The 20,581-nt window shown below is 52.8% G+C and overlaps 1 protein-coding gene across 12 annotated transcripts; it reads left to right on the top strand.

The window, feature by feature from the left end:
• The first annotated feature begins 10,132 nt into the window (after positions 1-10,132).
• BSG (basigin (Ok blood group)) lies at positions 10,133-20,064 on the top strand. Of its 12 annotated transcripts, none has more exons than XR_013996018.1 (10): positions 10,200-10,390; positions 16,661-16,817; positions 17,471-17,556; positions 17,716-17,852; positions 17,927-18,200; positions 18,918-18,942; positions 19,097-19,165; positions 19,253-19,309; positions 19,680-19,865; positions 19,966-20,064. XR_013996018.1 is itself a non-coding variant. In XM_081091812.1 (8 exons), exons 1-7 carry the CDS (start codon positions 10,327-10,329, stop codon positions 19,155-19,157), a joined length of 804 nt encoding a protein of 267 aa, XP_080947938.1. In that variant the 5' UTR covers positions 10,133-10,326; the 3' UTR covers positions 19,158-19,165; positions 19,253-20,064. The 12 variants fall into 12 exon arrangements, 4 of the variants coding, with proteins under 4 accessions (XP_080947938.1, XP_080947936.1, XP_080947937.1 ...); XR_013996021.1 differs by having other exon boundaries at positions 19,097-19,174; XR_013996019.1 differs by having other exon boundaries at positions 19,680-20,064.
• The last annotated feature ends 517 nt before the right edge of the window (positions 20,065-20,581 follow it).

The raw sequence follows: 20,581 nt of genomic DNA, 5'->3' as shown, positions 1-20,581 counted from the left end.
AGGACGGGTCTAAAAGTCAGAGACACCCAGGGGTTAAAACAGCGATTTTCAACCTTTTTCATCTCCCGGCACACACCTCTACTAATATTTGTGGCACACCAAAAACCATATTATATTTTTTGCCTATCTGACAAAAAACAAAAACAAAACAGGTGTAATTTTGATTCATTCACACTGGACAGCTATTGTGTGGGCTGTTGCCATTTTTATATATATATATATATTTTTTTTTATTGTTGCCATTTTTTAATTTGATACTCTAAGGCAGGGGTCCTCAAACTTTTTAAACAGGGGGCCAGTTCACTGTCCCTCAGACCGTTGGAGGGCCAGACTCTAGTTTAAAAAAGAACTATGAACAAATTCCTATGCACACTGCACATATCTTATTTTGAAGTAAAAAAACAAAACGGGAACAAATACAATATTTGTATTTGCATGTGGCCCGCGGGCCGTAGTTTGAGGACCCCTGCTCTAAGGGAAAAGAGGTCAGTGCCCCTGACTGAACAGTCAGGTAGTGCATGTTTTAAAAGTTCTTGTAGCACACTGGTTGACAGTCGCTGGCTTAGAAGGTTGGAATTTTCAGTCCCAACGTGGGAAGGGAGGGTCTGCCAGTTGAGCGCAACCCAAACTCACTCCCCTGCTCCTCGGAGACAGAAGCTCCTGCACTCTCGACCTTCTGGGCCTCACCCCGTGTGGCTCCTCTGCTGTCACCGCGTGCCCTTCATCACCGCACTGCTTATTGTTCTGTACTAGAGGAGATTCGTGCTCGGGGAAGGGGGGGTCCCCCTCAGCCCGGCCTGCACCCTCTTACAGTCCACAAGCCCTCAGGGAGGCCTCGCAGGGAGCAGGCATAAGCCAGCAGTCGGACATCGTTAGCGCTGCCACAGAGGCGGGAGAGGCTCCCACCACCACCACTGTGCTCCCACTGTGCTGGCCAGCCATGAACCCCACTTCTGGCTGAGCAGCGCTCCCCCTATGGGAGTGCACTGACCACCAGGGGGCAGCTCCTGCATTGAGCGTCTGCCCCCTGTAATTAATTAATATTAATTAATTACTATTAATATAGTAATTTTAAAATAAATATTTTAAAATTACTATATTAATGTTAGACTTTTTGCGGACAAGGTTAGTCCTTCTGTCTTCCCCCAAAATGCCAACTACCTTTTCTATAAAGCGTAAATAATGAGTGGAAATGTATATCCCACCTATAAATAGTGGTCATTGTGTCTCATAGCGACCGGTTGTTCTGCCATTTGGTCAATTTGCATATTAGCCTTTTATTATATAGGATAATAAGCAGGTACCTACATGTAAGGAAGTCTTTCCCTGAGGTCTGTGAGCAGCTCGAGCAAATTAATCAAACCCAAGGAGGGGGCTGTGGAAACCTCTGACTGTAGTCTGTCCATCAGAAGCACAGGTGACAATCTGGACTCTTTTTTTTTTAAATATGTTTTTATTGATTTTTAGAGAAAGAGAAAGGGGGAGGAATAGAGAGATAGAAACATCGATGAGAGAATGAGAGAAGAACATCATTGATCAACTGCCTCCTTCACAGCCCCACTGGCTCCCACAGGACCCCCACTGGGGACTGAGCAGGGATTGAGCCCACAACCAAGGCATGTGCCCTGATCACTGAGCCACACCGGCCAGGCACAACCTGGACTCTTGACTGACACCTGAAGTGAGGGCAGTCTAGAGGGACCTGTCCTCCTCCTGCCCCACCTTTCATGGTGTGCATTTTCAAGCTGAAAAGTTGGAAGGTTTTATGGACAACAGTATATCCTGCCTCTGGATTGGGTAACATTTTGCCATATTTGCCTGACCAATTATCTATATATGTAAAAGCTAAGCGACCATAATGACTAGTTGCTATGACGCTCACTGTGGCTGGCCAACTGACCCGATTGGGGCTGGGCCGGCCAGACCCCACCTGTGCATGAATTCGTGCACTGGGCCTCTAGTGTGTATATATACTTTAGAGGCTGAAGCATTTTAAAGTGAGTTCTGGCCCTTCATCCCTACATTAATTTACTTGCCTCTTGTCCCAGGAGGAGTGAGCACCCCCCTATCTCCCCATGAGGCCTTCACTAGGGGTCACCGGGAATCCCACCCAAATTCCAATTCCTTTGCACTTAAAAAAATCTTGTTAAGCTCTAGCATTGGTTAGAGTGTTGCCCAATGTGCCAAGGTTGTAGGTTTGATCTCCTGTCAGGGTACATACAAGAAGCAACCAATGATGCATAAATAAGCAGAAAAGCCTGGCCAGTGTGGCTCAGTCAGTTGATCATTGTTCCATGCACCAGAAGGTCCCCAGTTCAATTCCTGGTCAGGGCACATGCCCGGGTTGTGGGCTTGATCCCCAGTGTGGGGCGTGCAGGAGGCAGCCAACTGATGTTTCACATTGGTTTTTCTCCCTCTCTCTAAAATCAATAAAACAAACAAACAAATAAGCAGAGCAACAAATCGATAAAAAAATTTAAATATCTTTTTAGTCCTTGCTGGTGGCTGAATGGTTAGTGTATTGGCCCGTGCACCAGAGGGTCATGGGTTCAATTCCTGGCCAAGGGCACATATGTGGGTTGCAGGTTTGATCCCTGGCCCTGGTCAGGGTGCGTTCAGAAGGCAACCAACAGATGTGTCTCTCTCTGCGTCTCTCTCACATGGATGTTCCTCTCTCTCTCCCTTCCTCTCTCTCTGTCTCTTCCCCTCCCTCCCACCCTTCCTTCTATTCTCTAAAAAAAAAAAAAAAAAAAAAAAAAAAATCAATGGAAAAAATATTCTGGGGAAAGGATTAACAGAAAAAAGGAAAAAAAAAATTTAAAACTGTGGTGATATTTACATAGCAAACTGTTGCGGATGGGGGACTATTTCCTGCTCTACCCTTCTTTAGGGCTTGTGGCTGAACTAGTAATACGATAATAAATCTACACAAGACTAGATCAACAGGAGAAACATCAATTCAATACATGTGCATGGGAGAATCAGAATATGATGCTCGGATCATAAGATGAGGCTAAAAAAATGATCGAACCATTCTCTTTTTATACTTTTTAGACAAAGAAGCAGTGCATTTGTGAGAAATCACAGGAAGGAGTCAGAGCAGGGCGTACGCGTGGTGGGAAGTCAGCAATGTGCTTATAGAAGCTCTTTGGTGCTGGACTCTCTGCTCTGGTAATGAGGGGGGAGTTACATCCTGAGGTTAGGGGGACAGAGAGGTCAGGGTTCTCTTCTTGCACAAGCAGTTTCTCAAGTAACTTTGATGCAAAATAATTAATGTGCCATTAATGTGGGACATCTTGGGGCAGCCCGCCCAGGGCCCTGACAATAGTAGTTACTCATTTAAAGTATACAATTCAGTGGTATTTAGTTCATTCACAATGTTATGCAACCACCCCTCTATCTAATTCCAGAACATTCCATCACCCAAAAAAATGCCCCATCCCCATCTGCACTCACTCCCTAGTCCCTGACAACTACTGATCCACTTCCTGTCTCTGGATGTGCCTGTTCTGGACATTTCACAGAAATGGAATCACACACTCTGTGGCCTTGTGTCTGGCTTCTCTCACTGAGCATCATGTGTTCAAGGTCCATCCACGCTGTATCGAGTGTCAGTGCCTCGTTCCTTTTCTTGGCTGAATGATATTCCACGGTGTGGATGGATATATTGTGTGTATCCATTCATCCACTGAGAGACACTTGGGCTGTTTCTCTACCTTTTGGCTGCTGTGTACACGGTGGCTTTTCCTCTCTGACTGCTGGTTTCCCCCCGTTAAGCTTCCAGAGACTGGCTGTCATCCCTGCCGGCCCCCCTCAGCCAGCACATGGTCCCTGACTGTCTTTGCAAGAGGCTTTGGTTTTTGTTGTTCTTCATCCTCCTCAAGTGAGACCGGATTTGGAGGCACCGCAGATCTGAGAGGCACTGGACCAAGATCAGTGGAGGCCAGGCCTGTGTTTGCAGGGCAGGAGCCACCCTAAGGGAGAAAGCTTATCTTGCCTTCTCAGCTGTTCCTTCCTGGCCCAGCTGGGTCCCTGCTCCACCCCCCAGGTGTACAGGAGGTCTGGGGTTGCTTAAAGGGACAGAGGAAGCCACCAGCTCGATGAGATATTGCAGCTCCCTCGGGCTGGCGGGCTGGCGGGCTGGCGGGCTGGGGGGCTGGGGGGCTGGCGGGCTGGCGGGCTGGCGGGCTGGGGGGCTGGTGCGGAGGGAAGGTGCTGAGCAAGGCCCTGCACCCGGTGCCCTGTCCTGCCTGGGGACTCAGAGCACTTCCCAGCTGGTTTCTGAAGGTGCCCACGGCTGAGTGCGCTGTGCTCCGGTTTCTGATGCTTCCACCTGGACAGATAGAGAGGGGAGGGCGACAGTGCCATGGAGTGCTGCCCCTGGGGGCCAGAACGAAGCACCACAGACCAGGTGGCCCAGAGCAACAGACATTTTCTCCCCACCTTTCCGGAGCCACACATTGGAAATCGAGGTGTCGGTGGGACCACACTCCCTCCCGCCTCCCGAAGCTCCAGGGGAGGGATGCTCTTGCCTCTTCCAGCTTCTGGGGGTTCCCCCATCCCTGGGCCTGTAGAAGCCTCACCCCAGTCTCTACCTTTTGGTGGCTTATCCTCTGTGTCTGTGTCTCATCTGTTTCTTTAAATATGTTTGTATTGATTTCAGGGAGGAAAGGAGAGGGAGATAGAAACATCAATGATGAGAGAATCATTGATTGGCTGCCTCCTGCACGAGCCCCCAGCTGCCACTGGAGATGGAGCCCACAACCCGGGCATGCGCCCTGACCGGGAATCAAACCGGGACCTCCTGGTTCATAGGTCGACGTTCAACCACTGAGCCACGCCGGCCAGGCTATGTCTCATCGTTGGTCTCCTATAAGGACACCAGTAACACTGGATTTAAGGCCCACCTAATCCAGGACGACCTCATCTCAAGACCCTAAACTTAATTACACCTGCAAAGACCATTTTTCAAAATAAGCTGCCACAGGTCCTGGGGGCGACCATTCAGCCCACTGCACCCTCCTGTCCGCTACCCCAGTCCACTCCCAGCGCTCCCAGCCCCTCTCCCCTCAGTGGTACATACAGATGACGACCCTCCCTTTCTCCAATCCCTCCCAGGGCTCCCCTAATCCACACTCTCCCCCACCCCTGGAGTCACCACCTGGGGAGGGGTTGGATATCAAAGCTCCACCCTTTCAGAAAAATACACAGAGTTAAGCTGGAACATTTTAGGATAAATGGATGGAGTGGGTGTGAAGAGAAGAAAAACCCCATGCCCTCTTCTCTCCCTGTGTCTGTGAGTACGAACGGTTTTATAAGAAAAAGTAGGAAGCAAACAAACCAAAGCCAACACCCTGTGACGGAGCCGTGTCAGGTGTCCTGAGTATGAGGCACTTGAGCCAGGACGGGCAGGAAAGGCCTCTGCCAGGAGGTGGCCAACACCACAACGTAAGGAGGGAGCCAGGCTACAACCTGGGGAGGGCATCCCTGGCGGCAGGCCAGCCCGGGCAAAGGCTTGGAGGCAGGAAGCGGTGCCAGTGAGGCGAGAGCCACGGCTTCGAAGAGACGGAGGGTGCTGGCGCCCAAGGGGTCAGCAGGGGCCAGGCCTGTGGGCTGCGGAGAGAACCTTGGCTTTTCCTTTCCCCGCACGAGGAGCTGGAACAAAGAAGGAAGAGCTGCCCTGCCTTCTTCCGTGGCCTCTCTAACCAGGGAGGCCTGTCCTCTGCCCAGAACAAAGTTGGAGACACAGGCTGAAGGAGAGAGTTGCTTGCCCAGCCAGAGAGCATGGCTCCGTGGTAGAGCATCGACCTTTGAACCAGGAGGCCGCGGGTCAATTCCCAGTCAGGGGCATGCCCGGGTGTGGGGTGTGCAGGAGGCAGCTGAGCAATGACACTTTCATCATTGATGTTTCTATCTCTCCCTTTCCCTTCCTCTCTGAAATCAATAAAAATATATTTCTTTAAAAGAAGAAGAGAGTTGCTTGTTTTGCCCTCTGTTGGAGGAAGATGTCCAGATCTATCCCAGAGGGTGCTGGCATCAGAGGTGGGGCAGGAGCAGGGGGAGGGGGGGAGAGTGAGGACCACCCACAGCTAAGCAGGGGCAGCTGTTGTGTGCAGATGAGTGCACAGCAGGAGCCCAGATGAGGTGGTTGAACCTGACCTCACACAAGGTCAGAGGGTGACCAGTGCCATGAGGGCGATTACAAAGGGGGATGGAGCCAGGCTGCCTTCAAGTGGGTCAGAGATGCCAGGTGAAATACAGGGTGGCCAGTTAAATTTGAATTTCAGATATAGAGCCGATAATGTTTTTAGTGAAAGTACGTCCCAGATACTGTGTGGGATATACTTATACTAAAAAAAATTACTGCTGTTTTAAAAACCTGAAAGGCAAATGTAACAGCGTGTCCTGTATTTTTACTTCCTAAGTCTGGCTCCCCTGATGGGGGTCCTGAAGGCCTGTCCCTGGAAGCAGCGGGGGACTCAGATCCTCCTGCCCTGGGGTGGGGCCAGGACTGAGCCAGGCAGGCATCTGGGGAGTGGGGGTGAGAGGGCACGGCAGGCTTTCGAGGGAGAGGATCAGAAAACTGGGTCTTCAGGAGACTGAGCTTTATTTTGAAAACAAAAGCAAAGGCTGTCCTCAGCCCGGCCTAGGGAGGGCAAGGGCGCAGGCTAGGAGAAATTCCACCTCCCAGGCTGTAGGGGTTTTGAAGCCAGCTGGCTGTCTTCCTCCCTCATTCTGCACGTAGCTCTCGACCCCCATCTGTGTGGCCTCGTGGCCTTGTTAAGCCTGGGGCTTTCAGTTGGCTCTGAGGCTCCCAGGGCCTGAGAGTGGATCTGCCAGGAGTGAAATCCTCACCCTATAGTCCCATTATCAGCAAGTTGTGGCCTATCTGCTCCATCCTCCCAGCCCTTTCCTTGAATGTCCGCTGCAGCTGGGACTCCACACGCTCTGCCCGGCCTCCTCTCTGGATGCTGCCTTCCCCACCAGACAGGCTGTTGTCAGACTGCCACTCACTCCTTCCCATGGCTTCCGCCTCCTCCTCATTCTTATGTCACCTCGTGTGTCGTTGACAGCAAGAAGCTGCCGGACCCCTCCTGCAAAGCAGCCTCCCTTATATCACCCTATTATTTTTTTAATCTTTACCTAAAGATATGTTTTTCTTGATTTGAGAGAGAGAGAGAGAGAGAGAGAGAGAGAGAGAGAGGGAGAGAGAGAGAAACATTGATGTGAGAGAGAAACATGGATGGGCTGCCAGGGCCACCCCTTTTTGTTGTTCATGTTCACCTGAGAATAGTTTTTCCATTTTTTAAATTATTATTATTATTGACTAGAGACCTGGTGCACGAAATTCATGCACGGGTATGGTCCCAAGCCTGGCTGGCAATCGAAGCGCGGGTGTCTGACATGGAAGGGCAGGTTCCAGCTGACCTCTGGGCTCTGGGCAGCACCTGAGCCCCCGGGCCCCCATGCATCCCCCTCCACCCGAGTCCCCACGTGGAGATGTGGTGAGCGAGGCTGGACACCGCGGGCTGGGGAGCAGTGTGGGCCTCTGGGCCACCCAGCAGCGCCACATAGAAGCCGGGTCGGCCTCGCAGACTGGCTCCTGCACGAACTCACAAGGAGCCCAACTGGTCCCTGTGGTCCCCTTGGCTACAGTCCAGCTCACCTGGAAGACGCAGTGCGGGTGCGGGGTGGGTTCCTCGTGGGCACCCAGCAACGGAGCATGGGGGCTCCCCCTGGCATCCTGGGGGAAAGTAGCAGGGGGAGTGAGAGCGAGCTTGGCGGACACCCCAGATTCTTAGGGCACCTCTGTCCCTGTCACCCCCACCCCCACCCCCAAGTAGCCAGGGAGAGGTTTCTGAGCCCGCCATGTTCCGGGCCGCCCCCTGGTGGTCAGCACACGTCATACCAAGCTATCGAACTCTCATTCTCCCATCAAACTCCCAAGGGGACACTTTGCATATTAGCCTTTTATATAGATAGATTTCAAAGAGGAAAGGAGAGGGGAGAGAGATAGAAACATCAATGATGAGAGAGAATCATTGATTGGCTGCCTCCTATATGCCCCACACTGGGGATCAAGCCCGCAACCCAGGCATGTGCCCTGACCAGAAATCAAACTGTGATCTACTGGTTCAGGTTGAAGCTCAACCACTGAGCTATGCTGGCTTGGCCGCTTGTGTTTTAATACTTATCTGAGGGTATGTTTTATTGATTTTAGAGAGAGGAAGGGAGAAAGACATCAGTCATAGATTGCCTCTGGTACACTCCCTGACGGTGGATCGAACTCACACCTACACACCTAGGTATGTGTCCTGACTGGGAATCGAACCTGAAACCTTTTGGTGTACGGGATCATGCTCCAATAACTGAGCCACCTGGCACTGACAGGGCAATAATTGTGTGTTTAACTGTTGGGGTATTTTTCATCAGTTGCACCATTCTGCATTCCCACAGCAATGCATGAGGGCTCTAGTTTCTTCACCTTCTCCAACAATTATTATCTGCCTTTTACATTTTTTTTTTTAAATATATTTTATTGATTTTTTACAGAGAGGAAAGGAGAGAGATAGAGAGTCAGAAACATCGATGAGAGAGAACACATCGACCAGCCGCCTCCTGCACATCCCCCACTGGGGATGTGCCCGCAACCCAGGTACATGCCCTTGACCGGAATCGAACCTGGGACCCTTCAGTCCGCAGGCCGACGCTCTATCCACTGAGCCAAACCGGTTTCGGCAACCTTTTACATTTTTTAAAATTTATTCTTTTAATCTCCACCTGAGGACAGAGAGAGAGAGAGAGAGAGAGAGAGAGAGAGAGAGAGAGAGAGAGGAACATGGATCTGTTGCCTTCCATAGGTTCCCTGACGGGATCAAACACAAAACCCAGGTATGTGCCCTGAATCCAATCAGCAACGTTTTGGTGCACCGGACGACACTCAACCAACTGAGCCCCTCATTATCTGTCTTTTTATTACAGTCATCCTCGTGTTTGTGAAGTAGTGTCTCACTGTGGTTTTGATTTGCATTTCCCTGATGACTCATGATATTGAGCACTTTTCATGGTCTTACTGTTCACTTGCATGTTTTCTTCAGAGAAATGTGTATTCAGAGTCTTTGTTCATTTTTAAATTGGGTTATTGTATTTTTAAATTAAGTTGTAAGTGTTCATTATATATACCCTAGACATCAGTTCCTTATCAGATACATGATTAACCAGTATTTTCTCTCATTCTATGAGTTGTGTTTTCACTTTCTTGGTGTTCTCTGAAGCACGAAAGGTTTAATTTTTTTAAAGTCCAACTTATTTTTTCTTTTGTTGTGTGTGCTTTGTCATATGTAAGAAATTGTTGCCTAATCCAAGGTCACAAAGATTATATTACCCTGCTTTTGTTTTAAATTATTTTGTAGTTTTAAAAATATTTTTATTGATTTCAGAGAGGAAGGGAAAGGGACAGACAGAAACATCAATGATGATTTCAGAGAGAGGAAGGGAGAGGGAGAAAGGGAAACATCAATGACGAAAGAAAATCATTGTCGGCTGCTTCCCACACGCCCCACACTGCGGATCAAGCTCCCAATCCCGGCATGTGCCCTGACTGGGAATCGAACCGTGACCAGTTCATAGGTTGATGCTCAACCACGGAGCCACACCAGCCTGGCTATTTTGTAATTTTTTAAAAGTGTTTGTTGAAAAACATTGGGAACTCAGGGTAGGTTTTCCAGAAAAAATACAGGACTGACAGTTACATTTGAATTTCAAATAAATAGTGAATATTAGATAAATAACGAATACTTTCTTTGCATCACTATGTCCAAATATTGCATGGCATAGTTTCATTAATAAATTACTCATTTTTTACCTAAAATTCAAATTTTAACTGCCTTCAAGGTGTTTTCACGAAATCGGGCAGTCCCAGCCAGAGGACTTACCCCACTTGTCCACAGGGATCCATATGGGCCTCCTTAGTGTTTTGTGTGTCTGTTTTTTGGAGTGTGGTAAAATACACATGATACAAATTGAGCATTTCAACGACAGTCACAGTTTAGTTGTCAACACAAGTCTGAACAAATGAAGGCCCCGCCCCCGTTTCCGAGCAAGGTAGCCACACCCCCAGCTCGCAGGGCGTGGCCCAACGCGGTCACGTGACGCGGCCGCCCAGCCTTAAGCAGCGCAGGTCTGCCGGTGTGCGGGGGCTTGCGTGAGTACGTGCGTCTGCACGCGTGCGCAAACGGCTCCTCCCTGTGCACCCGGGCCCGGCCCGCCTTCCGGGTTCTTATAGCGCCGCGGGCGGCGGTTGGCGACGGGGACGACGGCGGCGACATGGCGGCGGCACTGCTCGTGGTTCTGGGGCTCGTCCTGAGCGTCGAGAGCGGCTCCGGGGCGGGTGAGGACTGGGAGGGGCGGGCAGGGCCGCGGGCGGGCGCGGGCTCGGCCACTGGGGCGCAGGGGGATACCGGAGAGCTCCGCGGGCGGGAGTGCCCGGGGTCAGGAGGCGCCCAGGTGTTCGGGCACCCACGGGACTCCCCGCCGAGGTAGTGTGTGGGGAAACCTTGCCTTAGGGGCCTGAGATCCGACAAGGAAGATCCCTGGAGGTGAAGTCCTAGATTTCCGACCGCCTGGGGGAGGGACGGGGCCCGGGAGGGGCCTGGCCCGTTGGGAGGGATTCAGGAGGCGGCCTCCCACCCTCTCCCTGCGGGAGAGGGACCCTGCGGCTGGGTCTTGCAGCGTCTCCTTTGAACGGGAGCCCAGGAGCCTGGGGAGGTAGCTTGAGGGTGGGCCCCCGCCCGGGGTGTGCTGGGGCGAGGGGTGCGGCGGCGGAGGGCCCCCTGGACTCCCCGGACCCTTGGCTCGCGTCTGGGCAGCAGGCTGTTGTTCTTAAGTGGACGCTGGAAGCACATGCGTGTGAGTGTCCCTGAGGCAGGCGGCTCTGCAGCTGGCAGGGATTGTCATTCTTGCCGGGATTGAGGTCTGAGTCTTGCCCCGGCTATGCCCCTGCCCCTGGTATCCGCACGAACCTTTGAGTTTAAACCCTGGTAGAGAGCCAACAGGCTCTGCCGCCTGTTTTTCTGACTTCTCGGCACAGATAAAAGGTCTAGTCCACACCTCCCTCCTTTTACAGGGGTGGAGTGGGCCGGGAGGGAGGGGGATGTTCCAAGGTCGCCGTAAGGTCGCCCTGGCCACTGGTAAAGAGCAGGAAGTGGAGAGAGTTTTTGCCGACTATCAACAGGCATTACATTTTGGAGCTCTTCTTGGGGGTGGACAGATGTGGTTTGAATGCTCGTGAGAAATGGACGGAGGTATCGCTTCCCAGGGGAAGGCCTGAGAGAGACGTGTGTGCCCCCCCCCCCCCCCATATGAAGACTTCCCATTTGGTTCTGGGTTAAAGATTTATAGTGGCCAGAATGGAGGGAACAAAGTGCAGACCAGAATGGTCTGGGCCTCTTCTGGGGAGGCAGGACCTGTCGGACTCTGAGAGGCTGGTCAACTGCCCTGGGCAGGAGCCCAGAGGGACTGCCTCTAGTGGAAGCTTCACTGGGGTGTTCCTGATCTGTTTTATGATCTCAGTCCGCCTCTTTTGTCTTCATTATCATCAAAACAGCCATGTATTGAATTCTTCTGGGTAAGGGCCTGGCTTCCTGCCAGCCCTCTCTGGAAAGACTCAGGAACCTGTAGACAAGTGAATTAGGAGGCTACACAGCTGCGTTCGGCAGCTTGAGTCCTTTGGAGATAGAGCCCTCGACGGCTGCGGACGGCCAGTGGGTGGAAGCCCCTGTGGTCTCCCTCTGCTGGGAGCACAGTTCCTGAGCTTGTGCCTCTCTCTTTGGAGCAGAAACACTGGGTGCTTCTGAGCCCCAGCCAGAAAGCCAAGAGGATCTGTGCCGTTTTGCATCTTTGGAGCTGTTCTTCACACTTGCCTGAGTCTGACTCCCGGGGACTCCTCTGTGTTTTGTTCTCTTTCACTTTGGACAGCTCTCCTTTTCCCAGGGTATCTTGGAAAGATCTGAAAGTCTTTCTGAGGACGTCACCACATGTCCTTTTTTTTTTTTGCCTAGAAGTGACTCAGTGACAGTGTTTGCCTCTCCGGGCCAGGTCAGCGCCCCAGAAATGCTTTGGGGGCCCTGCCAGGAACAGGTTCCTTGACCTGAGTATAAGCAATCAGCACCCTGTCCCCTGAGACCCAGGGCCAATTCTCCTGCCAGAAGACCCTGGCTCTCCCTGAGATTACCCAGAATCCTGGCGTGTTGGCCAGAAAGGTTGGGAGGGCACGGGCTTTCCAGCTGATGACTTGGCCTCTCTGAGCCTCAGGTGAGGGGAGCAGGAGCTGCTTCCTGATGGGATGGAGGGAGAGGGGAGGAGCCACAGCTGGTTTCCCGGAAACATTCTTGGCTCCTATCTGAGCCCTGCAGTGAGGCCATGGGTGGGGAGAGGGCGGGTGCCTTCTGTCTCATCCTGCAAGTTCCTTGGCTGTTTACCACGAGGCCTGCCTGGCCCCACGCCCCGGCCTGGCTGCCGAGTGGGCACGGAGGAGGGGTAGCTGTTTTTAGATGAAGGTGACTTCACTTGAGAACGTGGGTTACAGTCACGGGGCCAGAATCACAGAATGGAGTTTTCACTTTTCTCTCCCTGTCTCCTGGTGTAGTGTCCTAAGGGTGGAGGCTCCTGCCTCTTCTCCCTGTGAATTCTAGGGGTGCTTCCCCCAAGTCACCTGGGCACTGGGTTTGGTCAGGGGTTGCCAGAGGATTTGCTTTTCAACCTTTCTCCAACATTGCTCAATGCCCTCCACCCCCCCGACCCCCGCCCAGGAGTCTTTTGAGACTATTTTTCGTAATGGCCCTGTCCCAGTGATATTTTAATATCACAGATTTTAACATCGCTTACAGCAGCAAGTGTCTGTGTATGGTGACCCTGGGTAGGGCCACAATCATTGTAATGCCTAAGACACCCCCCGCTTCCCCCTGGGAATGATGTGGCCCTATTGAGGAATAGGAGAGAGATGTGTGCATGGTGGCCAGCTCATAGGAGACTCCATGGTGGGAAGGCTGGCAGGTGGCCCAGGTGGGGCCTTGGTCCCCTGCTGTACATGGCCCTCAGGCTGGAGCAGGGGTGTCTGCCTAAGGGGCTTCAGGCTCACTTTTGAGCCACCTCATTCTCCCACAGGGAGGCAGGTGCAGCTGGGACAAGATCTGACTGACCTCCTTTCTAGCAGCGCCCGGGTGAGGGAATGAGAGCACAGATGGGGGTCCCAGGCTCTAGAGTAGAGAGAGGCAGGCCTGTCGGAGTAGGGCTGCCTTGACCTCACTTCCTACCCTGACTGCTCCCAGCTTTTTATGTAGCTGCTTGTTATGCAATCTTGGAAATTTTGATTCCTGACAAGTGTGGATTACCAGGAGTCTTCCAGATCAGGCAGTGGAACTTCTAGCTTCACACCCCTGTCTGGTTGTAACTGTGCCTGTCCTGAGTCCTGTGAGGTGCCTTCGGGCCACCGCAGGTGGGGAGACCTGAAGGTCCTCTTGTTCCTGGGACTTTGGGGCCACCTTGCCCCAGAACAGACAGCCTGAGGCCCCAGGACCTCCTGGCCAGCAGTTTGTGCTCTCCTACATGCAGCAAGGGAGCCATGTGCATGCATGCACACACATGTATGTGGGTACACATACATGTGTGTGCCTGCCCCTATCACCCACATATGCACACATGTAATGGTTCATGTATGTACATGGCCTGGGATCAGATGGGTGCCCCAGCCCCAGAGGCCTCCTTCTATTTTCTGTCTGGCTGTTGAACTTTTTTTTTTTTTAAATATATTTTTATTGATTTCAGAGAGGAAGGGAAAGGGAGAGAAATAGAAACATCATTTATGAGAGAGAATCATCAATCTGCTGCCTCCTGCACGTCCCCTCCTGGGGATCAAGCCCGCAACCTGGGCATGTGCCCTTGACTGGTATCAAACCTGGGACCCTTCAGTTCCCAGGTGGACGCTCTATCCACTGAGCCAAACCAGCTAGGGCTGGCTGTTGAACTTTTTGCTTCATCTCCTGCTTGCCTGGAATTCTGAGTCATCCTGTCCTCTTTTAAAGAAAGAGCCAGCAGGTGGCCAGTGGTGGGTCAGGAGGACTGGTCTGCTTCAGGAAGAGGCCCTGCCTGGCTGTGCATGTGTCCTGTTCACAGGCAGGCCACCATCCTCCCAGGCTAGAAACACAGCTGGGCAGCTGGGTCTGCATGTGTCAAGTTCGCAGTGGGACAGGGTGGGGGTGCCAACAGCCCACTGAGGACATAGTGCCAGGCCCCTAGCTATTGCCCTGGGACCCAGTGCAGGTTTGGGGTTGGACTGCACCCTCAGGGCATGCTGATCTCAGCTGCCCATGGATTGTGCCAGATCCAGCTGTGATGTCTCTTGAATAAAGTTTTCCTGCTGCCCTTTGGGTTTTGAGGTTTAATTTTCTTTTGTTAATCATCCAGGGATATTTTTTCCATTGATTTTAGAGAGAAGGGAAGAGAGAGAAACATCAATGTAAGAAAGATACATCGATTGGTTGCCTCCCACACATGTGCCAATTGGGGTTGGTAATTGAACCTGTGACCCTTTGGTGCCCGGGCTGATGCTCTAACCCAGTGGTTCTCAACCTTCTGGCCCTTTAAATACAGTTCCTCACGTTGTGACCCAACCACAAAATTATTTTCGTTGCTACTTCATAACTGTAATGTTACTACTGTTATGAATCGTAATGTAAATATCTGATATGCAGGATGGTCTTAGGCGACCCCTGTGAAAGAGTCGTTCAATCGCCAAAGGGGTTGCGACCCATAGGTTGAAAACCGCTGCTCTAACCACTGAGAACACTGGCTTGAGGTTTAATTTTCTTAATGACTAACCCGGTCTCTCTGTGGATGGGTGAGGCTGAGCAAGCTTTGCTTACATAGTGAGAACCTGGTGTCCAGTGGATGCAGAATACCTTTCCTGTCATTTCCTCTGGATTGGCAGTATTAGGCCTGAGCCAGAGGTTTGCTGCCCAAGGATTCAATTTATGCTGTTGCTGAGTTCCAGGCAGCTAAGATAACCATTCAGACAGGGGTCACTACCTCTAGCAATTCTGCCCAATTTCATGTGTTTTGTTCTGTGATTTCACAGTTTTGCTCTAAAAAGTCACTATGTGAGGAAGCAGGGGTCCAGGTGGGGCAGGCCTGCTGAATGGCTGCTAGACTGCTGGGTTTCTTGTAGCTGCTTTTCTGGAATGGTTGACTCTGAATAGAAGTTGTTCAAATATAGTCTCGTATTCTGCTTTTTCACCTAACTTTATACCACAGGCTTCTCCCCACAAACTAAAAGGAAAAGAAGCTCATTGCAAACAGTTATGGCTGGATCTGTTTATGCTCAATCCTGTGGGCATAGCTTTTAGAAGGGATGCCTTGCCTTAAGCGTCATCCCAAGCATCAAAAGGTTGCTGGTTTGATTACCGGGTCAGTGTGCAGGTTGAAAGCTTGATCCCCAGTAGGGGGCGTGCAGGAGACAGCTGATAGATGTTCTGCTCTCACATCGATGTTTCTCCTCTCCCTTTCTCTCTAAAAATAATTAAACCATTAAAACAAAAAAGCCCTAGCCAGTTTGGATCATTGGCCCGTGGACTGAAGGGTCTTGGGTTCGATTCTGGTCAAGGGCACATACTCAGTCACTGGCCCCAGTCGGGGTGCATGCGGGGGGCAACCAAAGACATCTCCAGGGTTCTAGCCTGTGGGTGACCAACCTGGAAAAACAGACACTTCTGAGTAAAGCTCTGCTTCGGAGCGATCCCAAAGAAAGCAAATGGAGGTCAGTGTGGACAGCCCTGTGGTGCCTGGGACCCCATGGTGGTTGGGCAGGGCTCCGGTGTGGACATGGATGTGCTCACTGCCCCACCAATGGTGGTTAGCGTCTGGCATGGCTGGGCGGTGGCAGACCCTGCCCTCAGCAGAGGTCTCCATTTCCCTCACCCTCAACTTCTGGTCCATGGAACACCTGCCTGACTTTATCTGAACACTGGGAGGGCTGGGTTTCACCTCCCATCCCTGGTCCCAAGGAGGAGTTCTCCCAGCTCACCTCCAGTCTCTTGTGCTTCTCACCTTCTGGTTCCTAGTGATTTTCACATTTCGATTCTTCAAGAGGCCATCTGAAACTAACGGGAAGATGTGCCTAATTGGAAATCGAGTTGAAGGGCCTTTACTGATTGAGTCCACGCTCAGTGTCCTGGGCAGGACACATACTGTCTCCTGTACAGTGATTTTGTGGCAGTTGTGAGTGGGCTGTGGGAACTCCCGACCTTCAAGGAAATTAGGATCTGTGCTGGGCTGGACCCATGAGTTGGGACCCTGGGTGGGTGTTGGTCTCTGTCCCCACACCTGCGATCCATGTCTCCTTGACAAAACCTGCCTTGAGCCCTGCATCCTGCCCAGTAGCCCATCACACCCAAAGCCCATTAGTTCTGTAGGAGGTTTCCTTCCTGAACATGCCAGTGCGATTCGAGACTTGTTAACAAGGCCGTGGCTTCCCTGCCAGGAGGTGCTGTGACTGTGTGGAGGAGCCACACTGGATCAGTTGCGGGACAAGTTGGCAGGTGGCTGTGGGGGTTACAGGCTTTGTCCCCCTCTGATCCCTTGGCTAATCTCTCGTTTGGCCACACAGGGAGCAATATCACGACTTCCAAACTTATTGTTGACTCCAAAACACGCCTCACCTGCACCTTGGATTCCAGTGACACTGCCATCCTGGGACACCGCTGGACGAAAGGGGACAAGGTGCTGCAGGAGGACTCGGAGCCCGACCTGACAACGCAGTATGAGTGCGTGAGGCCCATGGAAGCACCCAAACCCCGTGTCCCGCTGGGCCTAGCAGGAGAGGGGTGGGCCTCATTTCAGGGAGCTGGTTTCACCCTGGGCCCCCTGTTGCCCTGTTTGCTCTGATGTATTCTCACTGATAACAGCCATGTGGTCAGCAGGAATGAAGACTGTGATCCGTGGGCTCACTTTGGACAGACGTTAGGTACAAGCTCTGTTCATATCCCTCAGTTGTGAAAAGCTCAGGAACCAGGGAGGGACATCACGGCCTCCATGACCCTTTCTTTTTCTTCAGGCGCTGAAGGGGAGGGGGCACTACATGAGTCCCCCTCAGCCTGGAATCCCTGTGTTCCCAGTTTATTAAGGTCTTGGGCACTCAAGGCTGCCCAGGCTGAAGCCTTGTCTTAACTGAGCCCAAGCCAGCTCTGGAAACACAGAGCTCTGTGGTTTATGGGCTTCTAGGGTCACGGTACAGAAGCTCATTGGTTCGGGTGCCGGGTCAGGAGTGGGGCCAGACCCATCTGCCATCCCCAAAATCACCTTCTCCCTTCTTGATGGGACATGGACACGATGTGCCCTCCTGCAGGATCTCCTGATCATGACCTTCGAGGCTTGCTCTGGCCCCGCAGGGTCAACTCACGACTGCGTCTGCTTGCAGGGTAGACACACACGAGAGCGCAGGACAGTACTTCTGCACCTTCCTCTCGGAACCTACAGGCAGAACCGCCGGCGTGAATGTGGAGGGTGAGTGAATGTGAAGGGTGAGCAGCTTTATGGCCCCCAGATCACGGAGGAAGGGGCAGGCTCATCCATCCCTGGGGTGAGGGGATCCCGCACACTGAAGGGGGGTTGGCTCCTCCAGGCCGTGGGACTCAGGCTCCGCTGTGCTCTGCTCCCCACCAGGGCCCCCCAGGGTTAAGGCTGTGAAGAAGTCAGAGCATGCCACTGAAGGAGAGACAGTTGTGCTGGCCTGCAAGTCTGAGTCTTTCCCCCCGGTCACCGACTGGTTGTGGTACAAGATAAACGACAATGGGGTCCAGGTGAGGGCTGCACCTGCCTGGGGTGGGGCAAAGGCCTGGGCCTCCGCCCTGCTACAAGGTCTGCCTGTCCCCAGATTTTCAACAACGCGTCCCAGAACAAGGTTGTGATGTCCTCGGAGACCAAGACGGAGTTGCACATCCAGAACCTAGACCTGGAGGCAGACCCTGGCAAGTATGCCTGCAATGGCACCAATGCAGAGGGCACTGACCAGGCCATCATCACGCTGCGTGTGCGCAACCGCCTCGCTGCCCTCTGGCCCTTCCTGGGTATCGTGGCTGAGGTGCTCGTGCTTGTCACCATCATCTTCATCTATGAGAAGCGGCGGAAGCCGGACGAGGTCCTGGATGGTGAGCTTGCCCCATGCCCTCTGCTCCCCACCTTTCGGGGACCTGAACACCGTCCTGGAATGCAGTATAGTGGAGGGCGCTTTGGGGTTGAGGGACAGCCCCCTTTTACAGGTCAGGTCCCCAGGAGGTGCTCCACCTTTTTTATTTTTTAAATTTTTATTTTATTTATTTTAGAGAGAGAAACATCAATTTGTTGTTCTGCTTATTTATGCATTGATTGGTTGATTTTTGTATGTGACCTGACTGGGGATTGAACCTGCAACCTTGGCATATCAGACAGTGCTCTAAACAACTGATCTACCCAGCAAGGGCCTCCTGCCCCACCTTCTGAGACTGGGATCTGCTTGCCCCCACAGCCTCACTTGGCTGCTGGCAGGCGTCCTCTCGTGAGCATCTGCTCTCAGTTGCTCAGCCTCCCCTCACATCAGCTGCTTGGGTCCAAGGGCTGCCAGAGCCAAGCAAGCCTGTGACTACCTGATGAAGCTCAGGAAACCTGAGCCGCCCTGGCCAGGTGAGGGCACCTGCATGCCTACCTGCAAGTGGACAAGGAGAGCAGGCAGGGCTCCCAGAGCCACTTGGGCTGACCCCATAGCTCATTTTGAGGGTCCATGTCCCAGGGATGGGACTGCCTCCCCACATGACCAGTCCCTGCAGCACAGGAACCACCTCTGACACCTGTTCTTCTCTTGCACATGACTTGGCTGCGCGTCTGCACAGATGAGGACACGGGCTCTGCTCCACTGTGAGTCTTGGCCTCGCTGAGTGGGGTGGGATGGGGTGGTGGTGTGGGCAGGATTGGAGGAGCTGCTGACCTGGATGCCCCTCCCTCTGTGACTGGGGGTGGGGGGCAGCTGTCTTGTCCTCCTGAGCACTGAAAAGCCCCCTCCTGTCCCCAGGAAGAGCAGCGGGCACATGAATGACAAGGACAAGAACGTCCGCCAGAGGAACTCCAACTGAGTGAGCAAGTGAGTGAGGTGAGGAGCGTGACAGGGTGGGAGTGGGGGCTCCTGCCCTGGCAGAGCTGGCGTCTGAGTGCCCCTTCCTTCCTGCAGGCAGTGAGGAGGAGTCTGCACAGGCCTGAGCTGCTGTTCAGAGGAGCTGTGTTCCAGGTGTTCCTGGTGTTCGCACCATTCCAAGTCCTCTCCTCTTAAAGGAAACCTACCCTGCAAAGTAGACCACACTGTTGATTCAAATCACATGTTTTCTCTTATTTTTAAAAGAAACTAAGCTAGGGTTTTCTCTATGTAGAATTCCATTCCTTAGGGGTTTTGCTTTTTTATTTTTAAGAGCACTCCAGGGGAGCTGCGAGGTTCTGTGGGAAGCCCCTGCTGTCCCCTGCCTATCCCCTCCATGTTCCTTCCTTGCACCCCCAAACCATACCCTTGGTGTCCCCTGGGCATTTAATTTAGCCTCTAGTCCATCATGCTGGGGGGCTGTGGATGACAGACTGGCTTTTCCCTGAGACTCCTCCTTCCACAGCTCACCTCCTGAGGCTGCTTTCTGCTGCTTCACTGCCCTTTTCAGGAGGTCACAGGTCCGAGTGCCTGGCGTCCTGCCTGCCTGAAGCAAGTCCTGTCACATCACCGCAGGTCTGTGTGACCTAGTCCAGCCTGACTTCATGGCCACCCCTCAGAGTATCCCCCTCACTGCTCCTGCCCTCCCCACGCTGGGGAGGGGGGTCTGGATCACCATCATGGGGTGGGAGTTGCTGTAACAGCCCCATTCGCATCTGTGCTCATGGTGACTGAAGAGGCCCCCTCCCCAGTGGGGCCTGAGGCTTCTTCCTTCACAGCGTCCTGACTTACATGGGAGCCCCCAACCCCACCTGCCTGCTCACCAATAAAGGCTGACCCACCTCTCCCTCTCCTGGCTCCTGTCTGTGACTGTCCTGAATCTTACCAGGAGAGTTCATAGGGCAAGCGCTAAGCTGTACTGAGGCCCAGAGGTTGCAGTGCACGCAAGGGCCAGGGCAGGATAGGAATGAAGCGGAGCACTTGGGTTCCTAGGATAAGGGGTAAAAGGAGGGGTGGGCAGGCCACAGGACCATGGGGGGCCCTGTACCAGGTCTGAATGGGATGAGTGGTCAGGTTTTTGAGGCCCTGGACAATGCCTGGGATCCTTCCCACTGGCTGCCCAGTAAAGGCTTGGGGCAGCCAGGACTCAAGAGCTGTGTAGGGGAAGGTGCAAGTGGGAGCACCTGGAGTCTGGCCTCTTGGGACTGTTCCAGCTGACGAGGGCTGGGGCCTAGAAAGCAGGAAGGGCGTGCCTGCTCCTCCAGACTGCACCCCGACAGGTAGGAAGTGTGGACAGGTTGAAGGGCCAGGGAGCATTCTGATGGAGCAGGAGGTCACAGGAGAGAGGGCCTCACTGAACCCTGGACT

This window comes from Myotis nattereri, assembly GCF_964212035.1.
Source record: "Myotis nattereri genome assembly, chromosome: 5".
NCBI classification, from domain to species: Eukaryota; Metazoa; Chordata; class Mammalia; order Chiroptera; family Vespertilionidae; genus Myotis; species Myotis nattereri.
The sequence above is the reverse complement of the archived record's forward strand: the minus strand, read 5'-3'. Positions and strand labels throughout refer to the sequence as shown.